The 26500-nt window shown below is 37.3% G+C and overlaps 1 protein-coding gene across 4 annotated transcripts in view; it reads left to right on the top strand.

Annotated features, from left to right (window-relative positions):
• SCIN (scinderin) overlaps positions 1–26500 on the top strand; it is an 80772-nt gene that overhangs the window by 8336 nt on the left and 45936 nt on the right. For 3 of the 4 annotated variants that reach the window (XM_029234232.1, XM_029234235.1, XM_029234234.1), the window contains exons 3-4: positions 3519–3680; positions 18167–18316. In XM_029234232.1, the coding sequence (XP_029090065.1) occupies positions 3519–3680; positions 18167–18316 (312 nt within the window). The remainder of the gene's footprint in view (positions 1–3518; positions 3681–18166; positions 18317–26500) is intronic. The other variant, XM_029234233.1, reaches the window with a different exon arrangement.

Below are 26500 nucleotides of genomic sequence, written 5' to 3'. Positions count from 1 at the left end.
ATGAAACTATTACCTCTTATTTTATTTAATTCACGAGTTACTTTTATGTGAAATGATCCTGAAACATCTCGTAGGTCAGTGAACCCAAGATTTTGAATAAGCTGGGGCTTGTAGTTACTAGAAGCATGTACTGTGCCATCATCCTGGATATGAACCCATTTCTGCCACAAGTGGCTTGTTTGCCTCAGGGCAACTACATAAGCTTTCTGTGTTCAGTTTCCTTAAGTGTGCAATGGGTGTAACAACAGCTTTCTTGTGTAGGTGTTGTACGGATTAAGGATTAAATTAAATAATAAAAATATGTATGTTATAGTACATATGCCATCATTCGGGTTTTATGCTATTATTAATCCTTCTGCCTATTAGTGGGGCTTCTGAAATCAAACTTCTGGTTACATACTTAAAAGTGGACATGATAAAAGTAAGTTTACAATTATTGGATAATTATCTTCTAATTATCAACATTAAAACCACCGCAAATCAGCATTTTTTAGAAAGAGGATGTTTGCAAATGGAGGTCAAATTTATCAGCAAAAAAAGTCATTTTACTGTCTTATCACTAGTGACATTGAGCAGATGACAACGTGTGTAGTTGCAACAATACGTGATAGGAAACGTGGAAGCAGAGCTCATTTACTACCCAGAACAGCAAAGATTATTATGTTGTACTTAATTTCATGCTTCTAGGAATATAATAAGCACTTCACATGTATTATCGCGTTTAATCTGAAAAACAGCTCCGTGGTGCGGTTTCTATCATTATCATCCTACTAAGATAAGTAAATGGAAGTTTAGAGAGACTATGTAACTTGCCAAGCTCTCACAGCTGCTGTGTGACTGGGTGATTGTCTGACTTCAGTGCCTAAGCTGGTAACCATGATGCTATGATGCTCTCAACATAAGTTAATCGTTCAAATGCCCAGATGAACTTTTTAATTTAAGAATACTCTATGGAAAGGATATTGTGTCTGTTTGAAATGCGTAAAACTTGGCCAAGTCTGCCATTCCCAAGTCAGCAACAACCACATTTAGTTGCTATATATAAGATAAAGATGCAGCTAGGAAACTTTAATATCATCTTCCCATGTCATTTAATCGACTTGAGTTTTTTTTTCCTCTGTGAGGTTTTATAGGGAGTTGGGGAGGGGTTACAGAGGACTAATTACTTACTACTGGGCTTGCCTGGTGGTGCAGTGGTTAGGAATCCGCCTGCCAATGCAGGGGACAGGGGTTCGTGCCCCGGTCCGGGAAGATCCCACATGCCATGGAGCAACTAAGCCCGTGCGCCACAACTACTGAGCCTGAGCTCTAGATCCCGCGAGCCACAACTACCAACCCCGTGAGCCACAACTACTGAAGCCCGTGTGCCTAGAGCCCGTGCTCCACAACAAGAGAAGCCACTGCGATGAGAAGCCCGTGCACCGCAACGAAGAGTAGCCTCCGCTCACCGCAACTAGAGAAAGCCTGCGTGCAGCAACGAAGGCCCAACACAGCAAAAAATAAATAATAAAATAAAATAAAATAAAAAATAAATAATTACTTACTACTACTTCCTTATATTAAATCTCTGGCTAAGCACCTTTCCCAAGCTGAACAAGACCCAGCCCCAATCATGATTGTAAATAGCAACAATCAGACATCTGTCAGCCAGTAAAACTGTATTTATGGTGCCCTTGATTTAGAGGATCATCCACCTTGCTTTCATTCTGTAGAATAGGTAGAAAGAGGCTGGGAGTTTCCAGGGGTCATTCGAACAGTATTCACAGAAGAATTACTGTCTGATACAGACATGTATGAAACAAAAGTTTTTCTTTTGTGCATTTTTGGCATCAAATATTAGAGTCAAAATTAATTTTTAAAATACCATTAAATGTTCACAGACTATATATACTCTGATAGTTCACCATATGAAATTATCCTAAATGTTATATATGTATTCTCAGTCTAAGTCAACTCTATATTTTATAACTATTTTACAGAACACAGTGTTCTTATGCTATTTTTTTATCAGATTGCACTGTACCTCTTATTTAAAAAATTAAGGTGGCCAAGCATAGTAATATGTAGGTGAAAAACTTGAATTTATTTTTATTGTATAATACTTTGTGCAGTCAAGAAATATGGCAATCTTTTTAAAATTATGAAGTGGGAAATTACTATATATTTGTAAAAGCTTGTGGTTGTAATTGTCTGGAAGTCAACATTTAGCATATACTAACAAAACCTTTTTATTCATGAGGGCCTTTTGGAGAAGGGGAGAAGTCTAAAGTCAATGGAAATTTAAAGAATGCGCTGTTGATTACATATGAAGCTTCACTTCTTTTTTTTTTCTGTACGCGGGCCTCTCACTGTTGTGGCCTTTCCCGTTGCGGAGCACAGGCTCCGGGCGCGCAGGCTCAACGGCCATGGCTCACGGGCCCAGCCGCTCCGCGGCATGTAGGATCCTCCCGGACCGGGGCCCGAACCCGCGTCCCCTGCATTGGCAGGCAGACTCTCAACCACTGTGCCACTAGGAAAGCCCAGAAGCTTCACTTCTTTCTTTGGATTTACTGTATAATGTTGATGTAATAAATTTGAAAGTTGGATTATTTTATAGGCTTCTTATACTGCTAATTTTCTTACCGTATTATCGGGGAGGCTTTTGATCAATAAATAACAGTTTTATTTACACTGTACCTTTATTCTGCACGTTACCTCATAGTTAATTATGGAAGTAAATAAAGATTATTGTCCTTAACATTTAATTCGGGAAAAGAATGAAAAAGGGAAAAGCTGATTTCAAATGGTGCAAGATGTGCTTGATTCAGTCAATCTGTTTTTCTTCAGCATTTCTTAATTCAGTGTGGTTGTACTTTGATTTTCATTTTGTTTTGGTTGGGGATGTGCAACCAGATTTAGAGTATAAATACTTAGGCCTGGCATATTTTGTAAACTCTTTCTACCTAAATAAATAAAACAGGTGATTTTTTAATGTAAAAAAAACAAGGACCAAAATTAGGAGCAGCCCATACCTGGCCAGCACTCAGCTCCCTTCTCTGACCTGAGGCTGTGACCGTGGGAGTTTTGGGCTGCCTGATTCTCTAGGCGCTCCTCATCTGTACTTCTGACCTCTGACTCTCTGTTAACCTCCTGTCACCTTTTTTTCTGAAATCCTTGTCTACCTTCTCACTCAATGGTTTGAGAACCATTGGTTCCCAGAGGACAAGAGCTACAGCTCTTTTCTGTTTATGTAGCAGGTTTTATACATGAAAGGTTTTCAGTAAATATTTGCAGTATTAAACTGAATGGTTAAAATAGGAAGGACAAAGAGCCTAAAACAAAACAAAACAAAAACCTGTTGATTCGCCAGGAAATTCTCTTCTGCATATTTAATTTTTCACATGCATTTAAGTGAGTATTTTATCTTGGCTTAACAGGCAGCTTGGCACCAACACCTGAGGTTTTCTAAGCTGCTGTGTCTAGTTCGACGCCTCATCCTTTTTTGTTTGTTTGTTTTCTATCTTCCTTCCACTGATCAGGCTGGAGGTGTGGCGTCTGGACTCAATCATGTTCTCACAAATGACTTGACCACCCAGAGGCTCCTGCATGTGAAAGGTCGGAGAGTGGTCAGGGCCACAGAAGTTCCCCTAAGCTGGGACAGTTTCAACAAGGGTGACTGCTTCATCATTGACCTTGGCACTGTAAGTTTTATACACACATGGAGATGTCTAGAGGAAAGTAAATTGTCTTCAGATCAAATCAGATGTATGTGTCATGGAAGATAATCACTTTTTCTACACACTTAGGAAAAGGTCATGTTTATGTGAGATGCAATTATATCATATGACTAATTGGCAAGTATTGAAATGACACATAAAGCAGGACTTCAAAGTTTTTATTTTCTTTGACAGGTTTAGAATGGAGTAGTGATTTAGTTCTTCCTACCATAGAACAGAAATTGAAAATTTTAATATATTTCCCCTTCTTGAACAGAGCTTCCTCTAGTTATTTTTGTCCCTAAGTGTGTGTGGGAAAACATTGCTTGAGGGGGAAATTGATTCCCCCAGGAAGCAAAGATTCTAGAATTTAAAATTGACATAGGATTAGTCTAAACAGCCTGCCTGAAGAGTTTTGGGAAAATATTTTAACAAATATTAATATATCCCTTACATCCACACACATAATACTATTTCACACTTTTTTTTTTTTAAGATTTAATTTTATTTATTTTTGGCTGTGTTGGGTCTTCGTTGCTGCACGCAGGCTTTCTCTACTTGCAGCCAGCCAGGGCTACTCCTTGTTGCAGTGCGTCGGCGTCTCATTGTGGTGGCTTCTCTTGTTGCGGAGCACGGGCTCTAGGCGCATGGGCTTCAGTAGTTGTGGCACTCGGGCTCTAGAGCGCAGGCTCAGTAGTTGTGGCGCATGGGCTTAGTTGCCCTGCAGCATGTGGGATCTTTGTTCCCCGACCAGGGATGGAACCCATGTCCCCTGCATTGGCAGGTGGATTCTTATCCACTGCGCCACCAGGGAAGTCCCTATTTCACACTTTTTAATTTTCTCAGAATTATTAGAAGAAAAGGCACAAGTACAAATGTCAAGTATCATCTTAGTTGGATGGGCAATATCTAACTTTTCATCCAGGAAAAGAGGCCTCTTTAATGTCAGGAATACTTTTCATTATTATCATGACAAAGAAGTATTATTGCAAGGTCTTGTGCTAGACTCTAGTAGGCAGGATTTGAGTTGTGTCTTTAAAACTTTGTAAGGTTTTAAAAAACCTAAAAAAGTATTCCCTGCCACTGAAAACCCACGTGCAAAGGCAAAGAAGGCAAGAAGCACAGAGCATGTTTATGTTGTCGTTTTTCTTCTAGGGATCGTAATTCTCATCACACCACATACATCAGCATTCCCATCATCATCCATAACATTTCTAGGTCAAGCATTGTTCAGGGACTTATTGCTTCAGTTAGCATGAGGCTTGGACTGTCTATAGAACTTGCTCAAGGTGGCACAGCCAGTAAATAATGAGGCCAGGATTAGACCCTGCATATGTCTGATTCCCACCTAAGCCTTTTGCTTTACTGCCTCTCCTTGGGCAGTATTTTGGGGAAGAGCATCAGACAGAGGCCAAAAAAGTTTATTTCATATATATATAGAGGGGACACTGAGGATTTTAAAAATGCAGCTACACAAAGTTCAGTTTGAGCAATATTAATCTGGCAACAGCATAGAGATTAAATATGCTAAGGTTATAAATAGTTTGGAAAATGATGCAAATTATAAACTTCTTTGGGTTCTCTAAGGTAGGATACACCTCTAGTTTTATTACTGCTAATGTATAATTCGACTGTCTTGGATTATACCAGCTGTGTGCACAGTTGAAATTATGGTATTAATGCCTAAAGTACAATTCCCAGTGTCACACTTAGACGTCTGCACCCAAAATGGCAGTACTCTTGCCCTGTATCTCACAGTGAATTTCATGGAAATATCCTTTTCAACCTTAGATGCTAACCTGTTCCCCTATCCAGGCTTAAGTCCTAACCTTCAGGTCTAGGCAGAAAACAGATACTAGTCTCTCTCTCCATTCCTCTGCAACCAAAACCACAATTTATACAAATAGATGATCAGGTATATTAAACCATGCAGTTACAAAAGCAGCACTCAGAATCTCTCAAAGCCAATGCACAATAATTGTCTCCCTCAACTACTTACATTTTATAGCCCTTTATCCCTTTATAATTTATAAAGTATTTTACACGTAAGGTGGTATTGTTCATGGAGAAAGTGGACCTCAGTTTTCATCTGAGTTTAGTGTAATCTCAGGTTCTCATCTATAAAAGTCGGGTATTTGATTAGATGAGCTTTGAGGCCCCTATCTACTTCCCACTGATAATGTAATTCATCACTGCCATTACTTGAAAATGTTTCTTTTCTAAAAAAAGTATTTTATGTGTAATGTAATTGCTCTACAAATGCAATAATCTCTTTGTCATGAATAGTATCCAACTGAGCTTTCCAACTCTCTGCTCTTTGGTCCTGAGCAAGTCATTAACCTCTTGGAGCCTTAACTTCCTTATTTCTTTTTCCTTCTTTTTTTTTCATCTTAACTGTGGTTTCTAATGACACTGCTGACGTTAGCCGACTCTAATTCAGTCCCATCTGACACACAGTCATATCTGGAAATCGCAGTCACCATCCCAGTTTCACAAGAGGAAGAAATGCCTTAGAAGGTGTGAGGAAGTCACTTGCATTAATGCAGGTTGAGTGGTGATCTGGGATAGGACCTGGGTGTTTCTGTTTCTGTCACATCCTTTTCATTCCACTGAGTGAACTTGGTAGTATAGAAGATGATGTGCCTCTATAACAGAGTGTCTTGCAATAGTTTCAGAATCTGCTGAATTCAGAATTGATTATGTCTAATATGGCTTAGAATCTACTGAAAGTAGTGTTATTAATGAAATTATTTATTATTTTGTTGAACAAGTATTGAGTTTCCACAATGGGCTAGGTAGTTGAATGCTGTGATAGACCAGTTCTAGCTCTAGTAACATACGCTCTCTTCCCATAGGTAATATCTGCGCATAGAAGTAGTCCCCACAAATCCAGCCTCATGTAATAGGGACAGAGTCTCTATAATACGATTCGAGGACATTCACCTGTTTAATAGTAAATTTTCTTTATTTTATGTAGTTAGTTTTCTTTAATGAATTTCAAGTTATCTCCTGCTCTCATGGTTGGTTAGAGACATTTGGAATGATTTTGTTGCAGAGATACTTGAAGCTGATTTTCTCTTATGTTGTGGAACTTTCCCACACCTCACAGGGATATTCTAGTAAGAATCAAGCCCTGGATTCCTAAGTACTTTAGAACAAATACCCACATGATCTGTGTTTGTGTAATTAACCTTTAACCAGTTGTTATGTCGCCAAAAGTTTCTAAAAGGTGATAAGATCTTGCAGTTACCTTGGGAACTTTATTTTTAGGGTGTGTCACAGTAAACCAAGAAGGGAATCAAAATTTTCTTTATCATAGTATTTTTATAACAGTTACTGAGTTAATTATTTCATGACCGCTTTCTGCTTTAGTGGGCACAAAGGGAAGCCAATGCCATCTCTTCAATCTTGTTTTATTACCCAGGTATGAAAAAGATAGGTTGAACCTCTAGAGCTGTCACCAAACTAAAGCCAGCTGGCCAACACTAAGGTTATGGATATAACCTAAATCCCATATCTTGATTGTGTTTGAGGGAAGTGAGCCTTTTATGATAAACGATCACTGGTATTAAGGTGATGTGCCATATACCTTAGAAACATTTACTGTGGTAGGATTTTAGACCACAGTAAATATTCTCTAGACATGACAGCATAACCTTTTCAACCTAAAGCATGAGATTGTAAAATTATTCATTTAATTACAACATCAACATCTTAGAGGATGATTTGGATAAGTTGTCTTATATTTAGTGTATTTTCAGAAAATAATATGGGATGTGGCTAGACTTCAGCAATTTGGAATTTACTGAATTGTTGGAAAATGCTTTTGAAATATATATTTTAATGTTGGTGAATTTATAAATCATTACTTTCCACTATTTTTAAAGATATGAGGAATATATAGAAATTAATAAAATTATATCTCAATATTTCAACAAAGCATCAGTAACCCCAGAAGTGAATGATAATGAAAAGAGCCCATATTCTTAGAGTTTGGGATATGGCGTTAACTCTTTTAGAAATACATGTCAGAGCCAGCCACTAGTGGAGAATTATGTTTCACAGGAATAGGAACCTGTGGTGAGTTTTTAATCGTGGTGTTCTGCATGTTCTGTTTCCTTGTTAACTTGTTTGGTCAGTTATGCAGCATTGCCCTACTGCCTTTGCTATTTGTAATCTATCCCACCCTCTCTCATAGTCAGTCATGCTGCTTTGAAAAAGCAGCCTACACTTCCTCATTGACCAGTTGGCCTTCAACCCACGTCTTCTGACTTTCACTACCACCATTTCTTTGAAACTATTCTTCCGATGAGTATCTTCTGATTTAGCATCTGCTAAATCCAGTGGCCACTGATCATTTTCCACTTGCCCCTGTGCTCAGTTGACACTTGACTATTCCCTTTTCCTTCAGTCTCACTTCTTCCCTGGCTTCCTGTTTCTCCTCCCTTTCAAGCCACTCTTTCTCATTGTTCACATGGTCTGCCCACTGCCACAAGTTGTTGCTTTTTTAAGGATTCTACTTTTGATCATTGTCTTTTCTTTATACATTCTTCCTGAGCAAACTCATCCTTACCCAGAGCTTCAACTGCTCACCCCCTAGTAAATCTCAGCATTATAGTCCAGCTCAGACCTCTTGCGTGAGCTCTCTGTCAGTATTTCAGATTGCCTCCGAGATATTTCAGCTTGTGTATATCATGAGAACCTCAGACTTGATAAATCGAAAAACAGAGCTCATCAGTTTCACCCTCTCATTCCAAAATGATTTCTCCTCTTGTCCTTTTCTTGTGAATAGAACCACTGCTCACTCAGGCCCTCAAACCCCAGATCCAGGAGACATCCTGACAACTTCTCCCAAGTGCTGCACATGCAATCAATCACATTCAGTCTATTTTTCCTTCTAAGTGTCCCTTGAATGCTTCCCATCCTCTTCATCATCACAGTACTGTCTCAGGACCCTGTGCCTTACACTTTCCCTCAAGTCGCCATGCTTTTGCTTTTTTGCAGGTTTCCTTTGCTTAGAATACTCTCCTCTTCTACTCACCTTTCTCTGCCGAGCATCCAATATCATCTCACCCTCAAATTCAACTCAGATTGCCTTCTTTATAATGTGTTCACTAATTCCCCTCTCCTCCTTGTCCTGTCCCATGTCACACCTTGTAGAGTTGGGCATGCTCTTAACTTTCCTATCACCATGCTGAGACTTGCCTCTCAGCACTTTCCACACTGCCTGCACATTCACTTATTAGCCTCACTCACTCTCTTTGTTCCTAGTCTATGGCCCAGAACTTACAGTCACTCAGCAAACATTTCAACAAATGTCTATCTGTCCAGCTTAAAGCACACAGTCTCAAATACAGTCATGTGTATAGAGATGCAATTTTTTTTTCAATCTACAACTCAACCTTGTTTTATTGTCAACCTTCTATTTCCACAGGAAGGTTAAAAGTGTCTTGCCTTATTAAGGTGAATTTTGTTTGTCATTAAAGAAAATCAGATTATCCCACCCACACCCTTCCCCATCCCAGAGGATGCATATGTAATATTATTGCCTGGGATAGGGGACAGGGTTGAGAATGGAAGCATGAGTCTGGTTTTCAGTCTTCAGCCTCCCTCCTCTCTAAGCTTCATTGAGGCATCACTATTTCATTGAATCTTGAGCTCTGGGCTTTGGCCTCTGTCCTAAGACACTTGCTGGAAAATATTCATGGCCTCATTTTGGTCTTCTGAGATGCCCACATATCTGCTGCAAGACCCTTTCTGGTTCTATCAGCCACTACTGCATCTGCCCTCAGGAACTCTACTTAGTTTTTCCCATGCCACACTGGAGTTGTGGGGACAGTATATCCAAAACGTTACCAGTACCCTTTGGTCCAACTGCCTGGACACTGACCAGAGTTGTTTCTGCTCTAATGCTTGGGATCATGGATGAATGTATGACAGATAAGTAGGAGTAGACATTTACCGAGCTCTTCTCAAAAATTGATTGCATCTGATCAAGTTTCCTGGTTCCCTTGTAATCACCTACTTTTCTTGGATCAGACAAACTAGGCTTATACCATTTCACAGTGTTGCCTTCTCCGTGGTTTCTTCAATACACAATGGCCCCTGAGGCCAAGACTGTGGCTCTCGTTATGCAAAACCAACTTTCTAGACCACATCCTCAATCCTCCCCTGCAGAACACTTAACTCTAGGAAAATCAAGGTTCTTTTAAATTAAAACTATGTTGTCTTTCAGACTTTTGTCTCTACTGTGACTTAAGAAGGCTTATTTTAAAACTGAGAGCTGAGCAATATCTTCTTTGTTCTGGATAAATTTGTCCTTACTCCAAAGTAATGCATCCCACTAGATTTACTGGGAAGAGCCTTCAGGCCACAAAATAAAGATAATGGGAAAGATAAACCTAATTTTAAATCTCTGATATTTACCCTGTAATAAAAGTATGGATGAATGGCATTTAGTGTGTGCTTAGTGTAAAGTGCTGGGTGCTTGGAGTGTAAAGATGAAAACCAGGTAGCCTTTGGCCTCCAGGTGCCATGAAGTGGTGAGAGAGAGAAACACATACACAAGTCAGAGTATGACCAGGTAGAATGTGAGAAGTGCTGGAATGGAGCTACACACAGGCTGTAACTGGAGAATGGATGAGGGCCCTAGGAAAGACGGCTCTCAAGATATTAGGAGTTATATTTTAATTCTCAATCATGGTTTCACACTGGCGTCATTTAGAAGAGGTTTTAAAAATACTGATGCCTGTGATTTGACTCCTGAAGATTCTGATTTTAAGGTTTTGGGACGGGCCTTTGGTGTAGGGTGGTTTTTCTTTTGGCCAGGCTGTGAGGCATGTAGGATCTTCGTTCCCCAACTAGGGATTGAACCCATGCCCCCTGCATTGGAAGTGTGGAGTCTTAACCACTGGACCGCCAGGGAAGTCTTGGTGTAGGTTCTTTTTAAGCTCTACCCCCAGATTATTATATTGTACAGTGAACGTCCCTATTTCAATATGGGAAATGTCTAATGGTGCTGGGAAATTCACAATCATATGTTCGAAGAACCAGTAAGTTAGTTAAAAATAGTTGAATCACCTACTTCTGTGGCTGGAAGAAATTATTTTTGAAAAATAAATATATATGATTTGCCAAATACTTTGACTAGTACAGAGAACCCAATTTCACCTTCTCTTGCTACAAAAAGAATGCTCCAAAAGCTGTCACCTGTTCCCAGTAAGTGGCATCACTGCCACAGCCAAGCTAGATTTGTCCAAGTCATTTCCCCCATTCCCGGTCCTCTAGTACCCATCCAAAGACATGGTTGACCGACCCTGTAGGCTTTAACCTTATAAATCCCTGTATCCTTCTCCTCTTCTCCATCACCACTGCTTTGTCTTACCTCACATATAACTCCTTCCTTTCTGGTCGCCCTGCCTTCAGTAACCATAAACACCCTCTGCATCCAACTTACATCCTTCAGTCAGAGATGTTTTTTAGAACACGTATACATGTCATTGAAGGATATTGAGTTGGCTTGGCTTTAAACAACAACAAAATAGAATGTAAATAAATATTTGTTTATCAAAAACTAAAAAAAGTCATGTTTTAAAGTTAAAGAAGGTAGGTCCTAGAAGTATTGCAGAAGACATTATCATTTTTTTAACATCTTTTTTTTTCAACATCTTTATTGGAGTACAATTGCTCCACAATGGTGTGCTAGCCTCCGCCCTACAACAAAGCGAATCAGCCATACATATACACACACCCCATTATTGGAGTATAATTGCTTTACAATGGTGTGTTAGTTTCTGCTTTATAACAAAGTGAATCTGCTATACATATACATATATCGCCATATCTCCTCCCTCTTGTGTCTCCCTCCCTCCCACCCTCCCTATCCCACCCCTCTAGGTGGTCACAAAGCACCGAGCTGATCTCCCTGTGCTATACGACTGCTTCCCACTAGCTGTCTATTTTACATTTGGTAGTGTATATATGTCCATGCCACTCTCTCACTTCATCCCAGCTTACCCTTCCCCCTCCCCGTGTCCTCAAGTTCATTCTCCACGTCTGCATCTTTATTCCTGTCCTGCCCCTAGGTTCTTCAGAACCTTTTTTTTTTTTTAAGATGCCGTATATATGTGTTAGCATACGGTATTTTTCTCTTTCTGACTTACTTCACTCTGTATGACAGACTCTAGGTCCATCCACCTCACTACAAATAACTCAATTTCGTTTCTTTTTATGGCTGAGTAATGTTCCATTGTATATATGTGCCACATCTTCTTTATCCATTCATCTGTCTTGGACACTTAGGTTGCTTCCATGTCCTAGCCATTGTAAATAGAGCTGCAATGAACATTGTGGTACATGACTCTTTTTGAATTATGGTTTTCTCTGGGTATATGCCCAGTAGTGGGACTGCTGGGTCATATGGTAGTTCTATTTTTAGTTTTTTAAGGAACTTCCATACTGTTCTCCATAGTGGCTGTTAAGCAGTTTTTGGAGAATCTCCAGCCTAGAGGGGTATCTGAATGAACTTCTATATTTGGTTAACTAGATCTAAGGGAAAACTAAACACAGGAAAAATAAAGCCAGTGGAAGCAAGGGAGAGAAAGAAGTCTGCCCCCACCCGTTTTATAAACTTTTAGATGTATTTAGAATAAAAAAGTTAGAAAAGGACAAAAGAGCAGCAATTCCATCTGAATTCTTTGCCCATGTTATGAGTCACCATCACATGGCTGTTTGGGGGTCTCTTTTAATCTTGCTTCCCTTCAAGGGCATCATTGACCATTGTTTTATTTCTGCTCTTATTTCCTGCCCCCAAATGAGGTTTGGCTGCCCTTTGATGTTTGACTTGTTAACTCTGACCATGTAGTTTAAAGGAAATTTTAGAAACCTCTAGGTCTGCCCCCAGTGTGGTTGTTTCTATGAATATCACTCATTTGTTTTGATTTCTTGTTACTTGGTGGTCCGAACTAATTGCCAGTAACAGTTTCTCTTTACTCCCTTATTTTTTCCTTTTCAAACTATCCAGAGTGATTTTGTTTTCCTTTAATAGTTTGTACATTGAGTTAATTATAGTTTCACAAACTTCTACTAGAGGATGTTCGTGGGCAACATGTACGTCAGCAAATTTCAGCCAAAATTTAAGTGGACTTCATTCTAAATTGAATGGATATTTCCATATTTACAGGGAGTTTTTATATCCTTCCCTCCCTCCCCAAACATGACATTTAGTGTTGAGCTGTTAAATCCCTTAGGATCTTAGAAGGTAAAATAGTTGCCTCTGAAACCATGTTTGTTCTACAATTTTCAGTGTCTAGTACACTTAAATCACATTTACAAAAGGTTTTTCATCTAAATCCCATTAAAGTATTACAAATAAAACAATTTAAATTATAATGAAAACTTTTTCTGGTTGTAATAATACATATCAACCTATCATATCAATTCAGACATCTTTTAGCTCTATGCAGAATTTCTTTTTTTCAGCCCATGCCCTCTAAAAAAAAGGTTAAGTTGCATTATAGGAGAGTTTTTCAAGCATGGGGCCGATTGAGTACAAAGTTTCCTTGTGCCCGCAGTGGTGAATAGTCTTAACCAACTACCTCTGAATAGAGTAAGTGTTGGGCTAACACAGTTTATTAATAGTACTACACACATTCATCTCATCACTGTACAGCTCTGTTAAAATAAGATGTCTTAAACACATCATCTACACGTGGTGGAATATAAATTGCTCAAATTTAATGAATTGCTCAAATTCTGTTTAAAATTTAAAACATGTTTTAATGTACTGCTACCATTATTATTTTTTTTTTTAATTTGGATTGAGGTACTGTTGATTTTTTTTTTTTTTTTAGATGTTGGGGGTAGGAGTTTATTTATTTATTTATTTATTTTTGCTGTGTTGGGTCTTCGTTTCTGTGTGAGGGCTTTCTCTAGTTGTGGCAAGCGGAGGCCACTCTTCATCACGGTGCGTGGGCCTCTCACCATCGTGGCCTCTCTTGTTGCGGAGCACAGGCTCCAGACGCGCAGGCTCAGCAGTTGTGGCTCACGGGCCCAGCCGCTCCGTGGCATGTGGGATCCTCCCAGACCAGGGCTCGAACCCGTGTCCCCTGCATTGGCAGGCAGATTCTCAACCACTGCGCCACCAGGGAAGCCCCACTGCTACCATTATTGAACAAACTATATTTGTATAAAAAGTAATTAGCATTGAATGAAAAGGGTTTTTTAATTAATTTTTTAAACGGTTTTGGCTTTTAGCAATGTAAAATTAAAGTCCACATTCTATTGCATTTCTTGTCTGAGTTAACCACTGAAAATTAAGTCTAGTAAATAAGATAATATGTCACTTATAGAAATAGCACAAAATAAGGTGAAAGTAATGAAAGAGTAAGCATAACACAAAACATAAATTTTCATGCTCAGTAAGAAAATTTTTTTGGTAACACTTTCTTTAGTGATTTAGTCATCTTTGAATTAAAAGGAAAACTTCACTATTAAAAGTTTTATTATTTTTATGAGTATTTCCTAGATATGTTTTTGCTATTTTAAAGGTTGAAACTGGTCTCTAAGCAATGGTGAGGAATATTTTCTACAACTAAATTTATCTGTGAATTGATACTGCACATAAGACTCCCAACCCAAAGTAATATCATGGAAAATATTTTGGGATCCAAAGAATATTGTAAAATTCTATGTTAAATAATAATTATATTTAGAAAATTATCATTAGCTATAATTCTTTTTAAACACATTTTACCAGACTTCCTTAATGCTTTACAGATACTAATAAAATTTAGTGTGATTTTCACTAATCATTAGAGAAATGCAAATCAAAACTACAATGAAGTATCACCTCACACCAGTCAGAATGGCCATCATCAAAAAACCTACAAACAATAAATGCTGGAGAGGGTGTGTAGAAAAAGGAACCCTCTTGCACTGTTGGTGGGAATGTAAATTGATACAGCCACTATGGAGAACAGTACGGAGGTTCCTTAAAAAACTAAAAATAGAACTACCATATGACCCAGCAGTCCCACTACTGGGCATATACCCTAAGAAAACCATAATTCAAAAAGAGTCATGTACCACAATGTTCATTGCAGCTCTATTTACAATGGCCAGGACATGGAAGCAACCTAAGTGTCCAAGACAGATGAATGGATAAAGAAGATGTGGCACATATATACAATGGAATATTAGTCAGCCATAAAAAGAAACGAAATTGAGTTATTTGTAGTGAGTTGGATGTACCTGGAGTCTGTCATACAGAGTGAAGTAAGTCAGAAAGAGAAAAACAAATATCGTATGCTAACACATATATATATGGTGTCTAAAAATAAAAAAAGAAGAAAAGGTTCTGAAGAGCCTAGGGGCAGGACAGGAATAGAGATGCAGACATAGAGAATGGACTTGAGGACGTGGGGAGGGGGAAGGGTAAGCTGGGACGAAGTGAGAGAGTGGCAAGGACATATATACACTACCAAATGTAAAATAGATAGGTATTGGGAAGCAGCTGCATAGCCCAGGGAGATCAGCTCAGTGCTTTGTGACCACCTAGATGGGTGGGATAGAGAGGGTGGGAGGCAGACGCAAGAGGGAGGGGATATGGGGATATATGTATATGTGTAGCTGATTCACTTTGTTATACAGCAGAAACTAACACACCATTGTAAAGCAATTTTACCCCAATAAAGATGTTAAAAAAAAATTTAGTGTGATTTTATATAATCTCTTTGAAGTGGATGAGAGGCCATTTATACAGCTAAGGTAGGGAGAATATAAACATCTATTAGATGAATATAAATATACAGAGCAAATCAGTAATGAAAGTTGTTTACAAGCCTGAGATATCTAGAGAGCTAACTTCTGATCCACTTCCTATATTTCATTGTTATGTAAAAATTGGAAGTTTGCTTTCTCAGATCTACTAAGAAAAGAATCATTTGCAAAATGTCATGGAATAAGGTAGAAAAGGAACCTAGGCTAAGAGCCTAAGTGCACTGGCAGAGTAGCCTGCTTGGCTGCCTTGGGTAACTAGAAATTACAGATTCCCTGTAACACCTGCCTGATGCAACGGGTGCTCCCGGGGACCAGCAGAGCTTCTCAGCCTTGGTTTAATGCTTAGAATCATCTAGGGAGCATTCAATAAATGCGGCTGCCCAGAACACACCTGAGAGTCCCGAAGGGTAGGCTCAGGTATCCATTTTTAAAAAAAAAAAAAAATCACCATCTTACTCCACCACCTGATTTTAATGCTCAGTGATTAGACGTTAGCTGATCGTTCGTTGGGAACCATTTATTTTCACTCTTTGTAACTGTTCGTCTGGGCCTGGTATTCAAATGTGAGCCTCATGTTCAGATGCCCGGGTATGGAAAAGAGGTTAGAGCGGAAACAATAGTGGCACGCAATTCTCTGAAAAACAGAAAAGAAACACCCCTTAACAATGTTGAATAACTAAATTAGATTCTAAAATGAAAGGAATTGCAAAGCACAGTCTCTTTTTCTTTTACTTCTTATAAAGGCTTGAATTCCTAAGACTTATATTTTATTCTTGAAGAGGAATGTGGAAAAGGTGAAGCAGGATCATGGGAGTGGGGGGCCGGTTTAAGGGGACAGAGAGACTGTTGCCAGCCTGTGTGCTTTCAGGTTGTGCCCCCAGGGAGAGGGATCCTGCCCAATTTCAGGTAATCAGTGAACTATTTTTGAATGGAGAAATGACTCTGGACTGGAAATGTCTTGTGATTAAAGAAAAGAGCCTGTGTCTCTGAATTTTGGGGTGCCCTTTTATTTGCTGTTATTAATTTATTTCCTCTTTTAAAAATTGCAAACATAAAGCCACATAGAAAGTGGCTGCTGGTCTGTCTCCTTTATATTGTACTTAACCACAAAGCAATAACCACAAAGCAACCCCCTCTCCGGATTGACTACGGGAAGTATGTGTGGAAACGTTTTGAAAACTAAGTGTTGTACAAACATATTATTAGCATTAGTTGTCCACATGTCAGTCTCTCCTTGCTAGTTTTCGCTCATTCATCTCTTTATTCCCAACATCTAGCTCCTAATAGGCAGCTAATAAATGTGAGTGACATTTAAAAAAGAAAAGGAAAAAACACTGATTTAGATACAGCAAAAACTGAAGGCTTTCTTTCTGCAAATACATGCCCCTTCCCATGTATTAAAGATACTCTGTATCTTTAAAAATCTTTTTCTGCAAAGACAGAAACAGAGCTTATATTTTTGTTTCTGTACTTTAATGGAGCTATATTATTCTGCGGCTTTATGTTATTTATGAAATACCTGGATATTTTTAACATTGGTGTTTAAACATTGTCCTCAATTTCTTACCACTGAAGAATAGTCTATAGTATCCACATAATGACATTTATATGGCCATCTCCCTATTGATGGGCATTTGTGTTTGTTTTGTTTGTTTCTTTGTTTTTGCATCCCATGTTTGAATAGTTCTATAAAATAGATTCCTAGAAATGGAATTTCCTGATTTTAAAATCATATATAATTTTTTGGTATGACACCAAAGTGCCCTCAAAAAAAGCCTGTGTCAGTATCTACCACCCAAATAGTGTGTGATAATACCCACTCCCACATCCTACCAGGCCTGGGTACCATTACATTTCTTTCTTTCTTTTGTTAAACCACATTTAATGGAGAAAATGACATTTTATTATTTTACATGTTACTGTATACTTTCTGAACACTGTACCTAAGTCTAAAATATATATTTTAATCTAAGTGGCAACTAATGTATATAATTTACAATATATCAAACTGCTCTTTCTGTTTTTCTAAATTTCTGTTAAAGTATAATTTTGATGTTTAAGTATTTTTTCTATATATCATAATTTATATTACTGTAATCCTATTGTTGAACATTTAATGTCTTCCCAATGCCTCACTAATATAATCACATCAGTGAAAACCCTTGTACATGTGTTGTTTTCTCTTCTTTATGAATAATTTATTAAAATAAATTCCAGATAGTGATATTACTGGGTCAGAGTTTTAACTCTTTTTATGATTCTTGATAAGAATTGTTAAATTGCTTTACAAAAGAGATAGGTCATGTTTTACGATCATCAAGAGCATATTTCTACTATAACAGATTCTTGACTATCTGAAATACGTTAGATTTATTATTCTAAATTTAAATAATTTATATAAATTTACTTTTATAAATTATACTTAGTGGATTATATACACAGAATGCTGAAGTATATATTTATATTTTCCATGTTTAAAAATGCTTACTTTATAATGCTAACTGAAAGCAACAGGATACAGAATGAGGTATAAATTAAATATATAAAATTATATATACCTCAACAATAGATCAATTTAATTTAATTTTTTAGACCTTTTTGTTTTTCTCCTAATTAATTACAGTGTGTATTACACCAGGACTGAATGTCCTCCACGTATTCCTGGGGTCAAAAGATCTGTCTTTTTCTTTTAGGAAATTTACCAGTGGTGTGGATCCTCTTGCAACAAATATGAGCGTCTGAAGGCCAGCCAGGTTGCCATTGGCATTCGGGACAATGAAAGGAAAGGAAGAGCTCAACTAATTGTGGTGGAAGAAGGGCATGAACCCTCAGAGCTTATAAAGGTATTGAAAGCTTGCCACTCTAAGTTTTGTGTGTGTTAGTGTGTGTGTTAGATTTGATAACTTCTTAATACTTAGGCTAAGGTTAGGTAAGAGGAAGTATCAGGGTTTTATAAGTCATGGTATTAGGAAAATAGAACATCATGACTGTTTTCTCCCACCATTGGGATGACTATCAAAGGAAGTCTTGTGCCTGTCTTCTGTGAAATTCAAGGACAAATAGGTGGGCAAAACCTTTGAGATTGACTATAAGAAAATATTTTGGAAGAAACATAATAGTTTTTTCATCTGGGCTTCTCAAATTTTTTTTAACGCAGTGATTTTCTTCAATTTTAAAATTAACAATTATTTCATTAAAAGAATGAAATAAAATCTTATACCAAGAGATTAAATACACCAATATTTTAAATACTTGAATCATTTTAAACTAAGAGTTACAGTATAGGCAAGACATAATTTTAGTATAGTTGTTAAATCAGTATGAATTGTCTGTACGGCTCTTTATACCTCTGTCATTTACTTAATCAACATACAAGTCCCGGACATTTACTTGTGACCAAGTGTATATATGGTATATATTCCCTTAAGTAAGATTATCAGTCAAAGGGTATAATCATATTCAGGTGTCTAGATACACATTGGTAAATTGATTCCCATTTATTCATTCAACAAATATTTATTGAATTCCTACATGAGCCAGGCACTAAATGTTTGTACCAGTTGCTGCTTCCTTGACCAAGCACTGTGTTCCTTCATGACTTTACAGAGCACTGTCAGGATATCCTGTTGTACCTTTTTGAATCTTCCCACATGTAATAGTAGCAGGAGGTATCTCTTTGAGTTTTCCTTTCTCTAATTTCCTGGGATATTATGCATTTCCCCCCAATGATTTTAGCCATTGGGCGCTTAAATTTTTCTAAAGACAATCCTGTAAACATATATTTTTAATATTTTTTATTTAGAGCAATTTAATGCATTAGAGTTACCTGATACGATGCTAGCCTACATAATCCAGCAATCGAAAATTATATAATGAGATCATTTTATTGATTATAATGTGTTTAAACTTTATTACTTTAATAACCACCAAACACAGACTTTCACATTAATGATGTTTTAGAAATAATTTTAATTCAATGGGAAGATGATCACGGTACAATGCTAAGAGAAAAGGCAGGCTATAAGATTTTAGGTACTATTATCTTAATATTTAAGTTTACATTATATAGCTATATATTCATATATACATTTATATCTGGAAAGAAATATGCTGAAATATTACCAACACCACCAATATATGACTTTGACTCTGGGGATATGGCTTCTCGTTATTTTCTTCTTCATTTGTCTTTGTGTTTTCAAAATTTATTATAATGGATGTGTATTCCTTTTATAATTAGAAAAAAAAAGGCCATCTGAAAAAATAAAATAAGGGATGACTATTGAAACCTGGGTTTTCAGAAGTCAGACTAACATTACTAATACATTAGACCTTGAAACTATTTAGAGCACATTCTTGATCTTTTAATATTTTTTAAAGACCTCTGTTCTGCAGATGTGATCACCATTTAAGTCATCTAATTCTCATATTTGGGAGCAAAAATCTATAAACAAGATGTATTTCTAATTGATTATAACCTCTTGTCTCAATAGCTATACTTTGATAGAAGTGGAGCCAGGGACACAGTTTGCCCTTGTAGGGAGCTAGAGGGAGTGTTGCATTAACTGTCAGGCTAGCTTCTCCATGGTCATCTTGGAAAGTCCCTTAAACTCTCATTGTCTCTGGTTCCTCATTTGTAAAGTGAGGGTTAGACAAAGTGGCTTCTCTGGTCCCTTTAGATTCCAATCATCTGTGATTCAATCTTGTCTCTCAGGCAATGGCTGTGTTTAATTACCAGTCATTTGTAGTCTGTTCTAGGCAACGAAACCACTGAGGCCGAGGGCCTTAACTGTGCATATGTATTTTTGATGTCTTTACTTATTGGATATCACTCAAAGTTCTGAGAAAGAAAAGCTTAAATAGTCGATGACTATATTATGCTGTTAAATTAAAATGAGAAAATGCAAACCTGAAGAAAAAAATTTGTAAAAATGTAACTTTGATTTTAAAGTATCAGTGATAGGGATAAGGGACATACTGTTTAATATAAAATGCTATGTCTGTGTTTTAGGGGCTCTTTGTTTTTTGGTTTCTAAAAAATCCTAGAAAACACAGACTTTTTTTTTTTTAACATCTTTATTGGGGTATAATTGCTTTACAATGGTGTGTTAGTTTCTGCTTTATAACAAAGTGAATCAGTTATACATATACATATGTTCCCATATCTCTTCCCTCTTGTGTCTCCCTCCCTCCCACCCTCCCTATCCCACCCCTCCAGGCGGTCACAAAGCACCTAGCCGATATCCCTGTGCCATGCGGCTGCTTCCCACTAGCTATCTACCTTACAGAAAACACCGACTTTGTTTCCATTCAGTACATTCAATTTATACTGCATTATGATGGACAGCTGTCACTCACACTTGATCTGAACTGAATTTTGAGTGAAAGCCTTTTTTTTTTTTTTTGTTAAAAAGCATTCAGTGGGAAGTTCTGTTTTCAGAAATGTTCTTTTGTGGCCTGATTACAAGGGTAGGTAGTTGTTTGATGAATTACCTATGGACTTATGATAAACAAGTTTGACCTCTAGGCTTTCTTAATGTTGTACTGTAACAATAGAATTCAAAGAGCTCATGAACTTGGTTGGGAAAAAAATTACAGCTTCATTTTCACCGATTTCTTTGTGAAAATTTTCTCCAATTGTGAATGTAGTTGGTAAACGATAGTAGCATGAGCAGAACTTGTGACTTTTCAGATCACACTATAGATATTGCATATAACCTCAAAGTATCACTTATGCTCATCACTACTTGGTAATTATGGCAGTTATTAGACCTGCTTTTCAATAATATTATTTAATGAGTAAATGAAGAAGCTTATTTATTACTTTATGCTTGCTTTTTTAAATATATTTTGATTTTTTGATAGCTGTATTCTAATATAATTGGTTTCCATTGTAATACTAAGTATTTTATTTTATACGTTTAAAAAATACATTTATACTAGGGGTTCATAGGCTTCAAAAGTGGTCCAAAATGGTCCATAGCACGCAGACAAAAAAGGTTACCTCGTTTAAGATAATGGAACACCAATTCTTTTTCTGAGACTCTAATGCAACTGTTGACTTTGCTAGAGGATTCCAAAAATCTAAAAATCTTTCAAAATATCTTATAAAATTGACCTGTTAAGTGACTCATTTTTAATGAGAATTTTAAAAAATTATTTCCAAAAACTTTGAAAGTGTATATATGAAGGTTGGTAATGGCTTGAAGTCAAGGACTTTTCAACCAGTTAAATGATGTGATTGTCATGACTCCATATTCAATGCTGAATATTTGGAACATGTCTTTGTAACACATTCAAGTGCTCAACACTGAAAATATTGAAAAAAAATTTTCTGAGAGTCTTTTGAAAAATTGATCTTTATTTAGAGGTAGTTCAACTATCTTTTGATCACAATATTATTTTCACACAATTTTAATGTGGCTTATCTCTAGGATGATCATAAATTTATCCTTCAAACAAAACACTCTGGAGAGTAATAGTGGGCACTAACCAGACAGGACACAACATGCATTAACAAGAACCGTCTGGGGAAACAGGATGTGTGGTCAGCCTCTTATCTGTATCTTAAGCACTTTTAAAAGCTTGTATGCCTAAATATGAAGGTAATCCTATAAGCAGAACTAACTAAAGCCTGTAATTAAAGTCATGTATACTCTGTGCTTGTTTTCTCCTAACTGTAAACATATTTACCATGAAAAGCTGCATGTAAATTATGTAAAGCTTTTTTCTTTTCATATTTAAAATAAATAATCAATGAATGTGAAGGAAAATTAAGTATCTCACTAGCCCGAAGGTCTCAAACTTTCTTTGTTGGTTCTACTCATTCTCGAAACATTAGGAGGGAGGCTAAAAGTCCCTTGAGGAAAAATGGCTAAGGTGAATAACTTATCAGTATGTTTTATAGACTTTCATTTTTAAAAAGATAGCATTGGGTAGATATCAAAAAAAGGATAAAGAAGGAGCAAGTTGTTTGAAACAACAACAAAACAACCAATTCTTCTAACCTGGAAAGAGTTTTTTTCGATGTAATTTAATAAACTTGTTAAGTCTATAATCATTGTAAATGCTAGTGAAAGGAATCCTGGCAGTAAAAATACTACAGGGAGATTGTTAGCAGATGCTTTGTTGTTGAACTGTTAGATTTCTTGCTTATATAAAAACACTGAGGCTCCCTGGAAAGTCATATGCACAATCATTATTTTAGATTTGGGTAAAAGAAGAAAATTGGAAAGAAAAATTAGAATGTCATATGATGTCTCAGTTAATAAGTGTTTTTTTCTTTTTGTAAAAGCATGTACTTTATTATTAGAGACATAGCACAACAACAAGTGGGAGAGCAGGCAGAGGAACAGTTTGCTTAGTTAAGACAGAAGCAAGGCAGAGATGCACACCCGGAGAGCAAGGGTGTGGGCATCCTCCCTAATGAGGAGGAGCCAATAAGTAAGTGTTTATTGATCACTGGGTTGGTTCCCAGTAAAGTTCAGACTGTATTTTTTTGTCTGATTGAGAAGATAAGCATGCACCCAGTCTAAAACATAGTCCTAGAGTGGTAACAGGTTGTGAGGGTCCTCAAATGCCAGAGAAAACACGGTCAGAATGATACTACCAGTGGTTGAAAGACTTCTCTTATGTATTTTATTTTTTTTTAAATTTATTTTATTGAAGTATAGTTGATTTACAATGTTGTGTTCATTTCTGCTGTACAGCAAAGTGATTCAGTTATACATATATATATATATGTATATACACACATTCTTTTTCATATTCTTTTCCACTATGGTTTATCATAGGATATTGAACATAGTTCCCTGTGCTGTACAGTAGGACCTTATAGTTTATCCATTCTGTACATAATAGTTTGCATCTGCTAATCCTAAACTCCCAATTCATCCCTCCCAAATTTATGTATTTTAGACTATATGACAATAGCATATAAAATAGATTAATCTCCAGAGGATCTCCCAGTATAGGAATTGTGTTCATCTTGTTACTATAAGTCATAATTGACTACTTGAAAATAAGAAAATTTATTCAATCATTCTTTTGAGAAGTTGATCAGATATTTATGATGTGCTCATCTGGTAATCTTGTAAATAAAATCTAGAGTTGAACTGTGCAGATATTTCTTAAATTATCCTTTAGATATCTATTTAGGCAAAGAGTAAAATTTTAGTTATACTTCCCCAAAGTACTTTGCCCAATGAAATTTATATCTTAACAATGCTACTCTAAATTCCTTGAAGACAAGACATTGCCTTTATATCTGTGGAACCCTCACAGCTCTAACTCATTGCTCATTAATATTTAGAAAATTAATACAATTAACTGGGAACTTTGTGGTTCTAGAAAACCAATTACATTTGTCTTCCTGTTTTCTAGAGGATAGTATTGCTTTAAAAAATTCCCTGTGTTTTAGATGATAGTGTTGGTGAATATATGAACAAAGCCATATGGTTGATTAAGTTTTAAAACCAACTGCATTTATGTAGGAGCAGTTAGTGTTTAGATAAGGATAATCCATAGAGTCTGCTAGTCTTCTATCTACAGATTGATAGTTACAGCTCATCTCCTGGAAAGTGATAACTGAGTCTTGAGCTTATCTACCTTCCCACGTATTAGGCAGATTGCATACACTCCAGGTGAGAGTACCTAGCACAGTAAGAAATAGACAGCAAATGTCTAAAACTTCATTCTGTGAATAAAAATGCATGTCCCCAGGAGCTGCAGTTGGATTCTGCCATCTGTAAAATCTTCCTTCCCAGGTCAGGTCACCTCCCTATTTAGTGTTCAGCAAAATTGGAAACTATTTCTGTTTTTGTCCACTTAGTGTGGACTAAAACACACTAAGTGCACACTTAGCGTCCACTTTGTCCACTCTTCTTGCTGTTCAGTACACATCACTGCTGTCCACTGGCCTTGACCACTGTGCGTGGCTGCTGCCTACAGTCTCGGTGCTGCCTCTCCTCACCACTGGGTTAAAAGTGAATGTGGGGCTTCCCTGGTGGCGCAGTGGTTGAGAGTCCGCCTGCCGATGCAGGGGACACGGGTTCGTGCCCCGGTCCGGGAAGATCCCACGTGCCGCGGAGCGGCTGGGCCCGTGAGCCATGGCCGCTGAGCCTGCGCGTCCGGAGCCTGTGCTCCGCAATGGGAGAGGCCCGCGTACCGCAAAAAAAAAAAAAAAAAAAAAAAAAAAGTGAATGTGCTCCGTGCACTCCAAGGAACTACACAGATGTAGAACTTTGTTTTTGAAATCACCCAATATATTTGTCTTATCCTTAACATCAATGCTTAACATCAAAGGCGGTGGTGCTAACACTTCCCAAGGTTGTACAATTTAAATTTACAGAAAGTTAAAGCAGGAGTGATTTTGAACATTTAATCATCTAAGCACTGGAATAGTAATACAGTTTCAGCATGTAGAGCAAAAGGTGAAGAAAAAGCAAGCAGGAATTTGGAAATTTAGAATTGTCAACATTCCATGAAGCTTCTCTGTGGAAATGTTTGCTTTCATAGCATAACCTTGAGTTTATTGGATTTACATGGCGTTATATTTTAATCTTTTAACTGAAATAACATTGTGTATTTGAATCATGCTTAGTCATTTTAAAAATTATACCATAGAGAATGGGAGAAACTTTATTTTCTGGGGATGATTTTTGATTAGATAATCCCCATTTATCTTTGTAAAATAGTATCAAATGAACCAAAGAAGTGCCAATAATAGAAGTCGGGGAGCTGTTTTTTGTTGTTGTTGTTGTTTTGCGGTATGTGGGCCTCTCACTGTTGTGGCGTCTCCCGTTGCGGAGTACAGGCTCCGGATGCGCAGGCTCAATGGCCATGGCTCATGGGCCCAGCCGCTCCGCGGCATGTGGGATCTTCCCGGACCGGGGCACGAACCCGTGTCCTGTGCATCGGCAGGCGGACTTTCAACCACTGCGCCACCAGGGAAGCCCAGGGAGCTGTTTTGAAAACCCCCTTCATGAGCATTTTGGAACAGTGAGTATACAGTATTTTTAAAGGGTCTAAAGATTTATAGGAAAATAGTATAAATAAGAATCAAAATCACAGCTTTTTAGCATCAGGGAATAAACATGGGTGTTTTGAGCTCCTTAAATGTAAATGATAGTTATTTTGTGGGTTTGTAACGCACACACACCACTCATTAAGTTATTTTCTGTTGCCCTCTTACTTCATTGTTAGTCACAACTCTGTGAGGATGGAAATTTGAGTTGCCTGAGATACTAATTTGGTCAATAGGCACAGTAAACACTTTTAACACTAAGAGACAATAAAAAACATTTTGTGAGAGAGGTACACTGCTCTTTGTGTGCTATCCAGTTAGTTTTAGCTTCCTTGTTTATCCCTCCTTTATTTTCCAGCCTCCTTTTGTAAGTTTTTGGGAAATTGAACAATGTCTGACATATTTTGGAATTTCCTATTTATATCACATGGTGTCTGGCACATCAGAGACGTTCACCAGAATTTGTTGTCTGAAATAACATTATTATGAGAGCCAAGTGGAGAGAGAAGGTCCATTTATGGGTTTACCATTCAAAGAATTTTAAGGTAAAGGGGTCCAAAATATTTGCCACTCTCTCTAGATTAGCCCTCATATTACGTATAGAGAGGAAGTATCAGAGGTACCAGAAAATAGAAATCTTTCCTTTTCTTATATCTGTTGCATTGTAATTAAATCATTTCCCCTGTTTTGCTTTACAGCAATGATACTTAGTACACACCTCAAATCCAAAGATTATAGTGACGAGTAGCGCATGCTGCAAAGTTACGATGCTTCCAAGAGCACTATAGTTGCTGTAGCTATTCGTATCTACCGTTTACTGAAGCTTACTTTATGTGCCAGGCACTGTTCAAGGCACCATTCATTTGTTGTCATTTATTTTAATGAATCTTTTATTTGGATGTCTAGTATTTAATTCAGATATCCATTTTGTTCCTCACCAATTCATCCAGTGGGGGAAGTAGAAATATTCTGAACAAAGATAAGAAATAGAGTAAAAGTATAG

Source organism: Monodon monoceros, unplaced genomic scaffold (genome assembly GCF_005190385.1).
Source record: "Monodon monoceros isolate NGI ecotype Baffin Bay Population unplaced genomic scaffold, NGI_Narwhal_1 Super_Scaffold_2, whole genome shotgun sequence".
NCBI lineage: Eukaryota > Metazoa > Chordata > Mammalia > Artiodactyla > Monodontidae > Monodon > Monodon monoceros.
Note: the sequence above shows the minus strand (reverse complement) of the source record. Positions and strands in the feature narration are given on the sequence as shown.